The sequence below is a fragment of the Penaeus monodon genome, chromosome 6 (assembly GCF_015228065.2).
Source record: "Penaeus monodon isolate SGIC_2016 chromosome 6, NSTDA_Pmon_1, whole genome shotgun sequence".
Lineage (NCBI taxonomy): Eukaryota > Metazoa > Arthropoda > Malacostraca > Decapoda > Penaeidae > Penaeus > Penaeus monodon.
This window is the reverse complement of record NC_051391.1, coordinates 29,551,343-29,556,342: the sequence shown is the minus strand read 5'-3', so window position 1 is coordinate 29,556,342 and position 5,000 is coordinate 29,551,343. Positions and strand designations below refer to the sequence as shown.

Sequence of the window (5,000 nt, the reverse complement as noted above, 5' to 3'; positions counted from 1 at the left end):
TCCTCTCAAATCCCTCCTTATCTTCTTATCGCGTCTTCCCTTCTTTATCTTCCTTCTTCTCTTCATCTGGTTCCTCCCTTCCCCTCCCTTCACCTACTTTATTCCCTCCTCCCTCCTTCCCTTCTTACCTTCCTCCTTTATTTTCTCCCTTTCTCCCTTCCTCCCTTCCCCTCCTCTTCCCTTCCTCACTCCCCCTGCCTTTCTCCTCCCGCCGTTTACCCTCTTTCTTCCTTTCCTTTCTCTTCTCTTCCCTCTTTCACCTTCGCTTCCCTCTTCCCCTCCCCTCCTTTCTCTCTTCCTCCTTCACTTCACTTCCCATCCTTCCTCTCGCTCGTCTTTTCTTCACCCCTCCTCCTTCACTTTTTACCTTCCTCTATTCCCTTCCCTCGCCTCCCCCCCATTCCCCCCCCCCAGTGCCCGGCCACTCACCATCGTTGACGGGGATGATGTCGGGGTTCTGATCGTCGGCGGAGGAGCTCTCGTCGTGGTGGCCCCTCAGAGGCGCCGCCGCGGAGCCCTTGTCGTACACCATCTTGACCTCGGCGCTGCGCGGGCGCGGGCGGCGGGATCTGACCACCAGCACGATCACGAGGGCCATCAGAAGCAGCGAGGCCAGAACGCCCAAGAGGACGGCCAGAATTGGCGTCAGGGCCAGGGTGCCGGTGCCTGGGGGGGGGGGGAGGTAAGTGAGGATTAGCCTTTTCATTTTTAGGTGAAGTTGTGGGGGAGGAGGTAGAGGAGGAGGGCGGGAGGGAGGGAGAGAGAGGGAGGGAGGAGCGAGGGAGGAGAAAGGAGGGAAGGAGAGGGAGGGAAAGGGAGAAAGGGAGGAGGAGGGAGGGAGAAGTAGGAGGAAGAAAGGAGGGAGGGAGAGGGAGAAGGGAGGGGGAGGGCTGGGGGAGTGAGGGATCAACCATCCCTCACTCCCCCATCCCTCCCATCCATGAAGGGAGACACACAAAAGGAAAGACGAAAAAATGCGTTTGTGTTATTTCATGGACATGCAAATACTGCGTGCACGAGCAGACCTCCGTTAATGCACTTCCTCCAAACAATCTACAAATATTGATATTTTTGCAACACATCAGACATGCAGAATTTGCATATCCATAAAATGTCGGAAAGAGTGTTTCATCAAACGCGGATGCATTGATTTCGACAGATGCCTGATTTTCAGTATCGATATATTCCTCGGACAGGGTGATCTGATTATCTATTTGTCTAGCGTCCACTCCCCGCATTATTATCTTCTATTACCTATCTTCTCTTTTCTGTGCGTCTGCTGCACGCTCCACATACATATTTATATATTTTTTTTTCTATTATTTATTTCTATATATGTATCTATTAATAGATATATTAACACTATAATATAAATATATATACTAATATATAATATATATATATATATATATATATATATATATATATATATATTATATATATATATATATATATATATATATATATATATTATATATTTATATTATATATAGTATTTATAGTATATTATATATATATATTTTATAATATATATAGTATATGTGTGTATATTGATATATGTATTGATTATATATAGTTTGTGTGTTGTGTGTTGTTGTGATGTATGTGTGTTATGTGTTGATTTATGTGTGTGTGTGTGTGTGTGTGTGTGTGTTGTGTGTGTGTGTGTGTTGTGTGTGTGTGTGGTGTGTGTGGTGTGTGTGGTGTGTGTGTGTGTGTGTGTGTGGTGTGTGTGTGTGTGTGGTGTGTGTGTGTGTGTGTGTGTGTGTGTGTGGGGGTGTGTGTGTGTGTGTGTGTGTGTGTGTGTGTGTGTGTGTGTGTGTGGACAGATAATGGCACTGAAAGCCATGTATAGCTTTGGGTCTAGATTTAGCAGTGAGTCTGCATCAGTGCAGAATACAGATATGCAACCTATATGCAATTCCCAATACAGTCGCGGACAGCAGCGCCTCACCCGGACTCGTCCTCTTCTCGGCCACGTCCTTCAGGGTGAAAATGGCCATCCTGACGGGCTCGCTCTGGCCCTTCTTGTTGACGCCCATGATGGTGAGCACGTACTCCGTCCCGGGTTCGAGTCCGCTGAGGGTGAACTCCGGCTTGGGCGAGGTGGACGTGTTGGCCAGGACGCGCGGGGCCTCTTTCCTGTCGTGGGCGCGGGTGTGGGCGCGGGCGTGGGTGACGGACAGGGTGAACGTCTGGTCGAGGCCGCCGTTCCACCCTGCCAGGCACCTGATGGAGGCGCCCGTCGAGCTCACGTTCTCGACGGTGCAGTTGTTGACCGGTTCTGGCGACGCTGTTGGGGGGAGAGGGAGGGGGTTAGTGAGGGGGGAGAGAGAGGTGAGGGCGAGGGGTTAGAGGGGACAATGAGGAGTGAGGAGTGAAGATAAAGGTGAAGAACAGGGGTGAATGTGAGGGAGGGAGAGAAGGGAGATGGGGTGGAGGAAGGGAGGAGGGCTTAGGGTAAGGTTGAGTGGGAGGGAAAGAGGGGTTTAGAGGAGGGGAAGGGAGAGGGGTGAATAAAGGGGTATGAAGGGGTGAGAGGAGGTGAAATGGGTGAGGAGGAATGTGGGTGAGTGCAGGGGTGGGAGTGAGAGGTGAGGGAGATGATAACGTTGGTGAGCAGGGGGCGGCAGAGAGAGGGGAACCAAGGGTGATGAGGGATGAAAGGAGGGAGGGAGAGGGCTGAGGGGAAAAGGAAGTTGAGGTTGAAGAATGGGGAGTGAAGGGGGGGGGCAGGTGAGGGGTGATACAGAGAAAGAGAATTGTGGATGTCGAGAGAAGGTGAGGAAACGGATCAGGAGTGTGGGCGAAGAAAATCAGTGTGGGGGAAAAGTGAGGGGTGTGGGTGAAGATGGAATATATGAGTAAGAAAGAGAGTAAGAAAGAGAGGAAAAGAGAGAGAGAGAGAGAGAGGAGAGAGAGAGAGAGAGAGAGAGAGAGAGAGAGAGAGAGAGAGAGAGAGAGAGAGAGAGAGAGAGAGAGAGAGAGAGATTGATCCCTCGATGATTGATGGCAAAACTACTGCAGCCAAAGTAAAAGTAGAAGACTGAGGAAGCGATTGGTGAGATGAATAACGTCTCCTGTGTTTCTCATCCAAAAAAGGGATAGAGTAAAACAAGAAGAGAACAAAGAACAGAGGGTAAAGCTAAAAACAGAAAACGTTGCAACATCAAGCTCTATTTCAACTTAATCCGAGGACAAAAAAAAAGAAAATCACCAGCCAGAGAAATTCCATAACGCATTGTAAATCACATTGCAACGTTCTAATTCTATCATCAAAATTAAACTCATTTCTAAAATTTTCCGTCGAAATCATTAGGTTAGCGTGCCACAGCGGGTAGATGTAAACATTAAATGTCGCGAATAAATTGTCTACATTCTTTTAACACTTTCAAATTATGGTCAGATTAATGGAAAATAAATAAGGGGGCATACCTCAGGGTTCTTTTTTTCATTCACCTTTTTCCATTCTTTTTCAAAGAAATATCCTAAAAGTAATGTAGCTCCTCATTAAGCATGATTAACTGGCGAGAACTTTTCTCAGTGCTCAACACTATACCGTGTTGATACTATGATAGAAAAGCCCACAATGTTAGATCTTCCTAACAATGCATAAACTAGTTTGTGCATTGTGGGTTTTTATACCACATCTATCTATCTATCTATCTATCTATCTATCTATCTATCTATCTATCTATCTATCTATCTATCTATCTATCTATCTATCTATCTATTATATATATATATATATATATATATATATATATATATATATATATATGTGCACACATATATACATACATACATACATATATACATATATATGTATTTGCAGATATACATATATATACATATATACACAACACATATAAAAAGGAAATGAATAAATAAAACACACACACACACACACACACACACACACACACACACACACACACACACACACACCACACACACACACACACACATACACACACACACACACACACACACACACACACACACACACACACACACACACACACACACACACACACACACACACACACACACACAACACAAACACACACACCACACACACACACACACACACACACACACACACATATACACACACACACATATATATATATATATATATATATATATATATATATATACATATATACATACATACAAATACATATATACATATATATACATATACGCGCGCGCGTATGCGTGTGCGCGTGTGCGTGTGCGTGTCCGTGTGCGTGTGTGCGTTTGTGCGTGTGCGTGCCCATTAAAGGTTTGCCTCTCTGTTTGCCTCTTTTAAATTTTGTTTTACTTTTTTTCAATTGGTTGTAGATAATAACTAATCTAATTGTGATATTAATCTATAATAGATATTTTGTGTGTATATTTTGTATTCCGTTAGATATTTTAACTAGTTTTGCTTTTACGCATGTTTGCCTTGTCTAAAAGTAATTTGATAACTGCTTTAGAAATACTTTATTTATTATTTTGCACAGCAATTTATCTGTCGTATTTCCTTAGATCATTAAGGATGGAGCGAATGACTCTGAAACGTTGAAATTAATAAAGATGTTTGTGACAGCCTTCTGCAATTTTCTTTCTGCGGACAAGTTTCCCTCGAGGAAAACCTTCGGCTGAAATCATATATATATATTTATATATATATCTATATATATATATATATATATTTATTCTATCATATATATATATATACATATATATATATATATATATATATATATATTATATATATATATATATATATATTATATTATATATATTGATGTGTGTGTTATATATATATTATTATATATATATATATTATATATTATTGTGATGTTTGTGTGTGGTGTGTGTGTGTGTTATGTATGTTTGTTGTATGTATGATCGATGTTGTGTGTGTGTGTGTGTGTGTATGTATGTATGTGTGTTTGTGATGTATGTATGTGTATGTGTAGTATGTGTGTTGTATGTATGATGATGTA

The 5,000-nt window shown here is 42.6% G+C and overlaps 2 protein-coding genes across 2 annotated transcripts in view; both read right to left on the bottom strand.

Annotated features, from left to right (window-relative positions):
* LOC119573763 (forkhead box protein P2-like) overlaps positions 1–626 on the bottom strand; it is a 14,804-nt gene extending 14,178 nt beyond the window's left edge. Inside the window, exon 1 of the mRNA XM_037920867.1 lies at positions 430–626. Within this exon, the coding sequence (XP_037776795.1) occupies positions 430–598 (169 nt within the window). The 5' untranslated portion in view covers positions 599–626. The remainder of the gene's footprint in view (positions 1–429) is intronic.
* A 1,260-nt stretch (positions 627–1,886) lies between these two features.
* Positions 1,887–5,000, bottom strand: part of LOC119573933 (nephrin-like) — a 46,663-nt gene continuing 43,549 nt past the window's right edge. The window contains exon 13 of the mRNA XM_037921036.1: positions 1,887–2,293. Within this exon, the coding sequence (XP_037776964.1) occupies positions 1,887–2,293 (407 nt within the window). The remainder of the gene's footprint in view (positions 2,294–5,000) is intronic.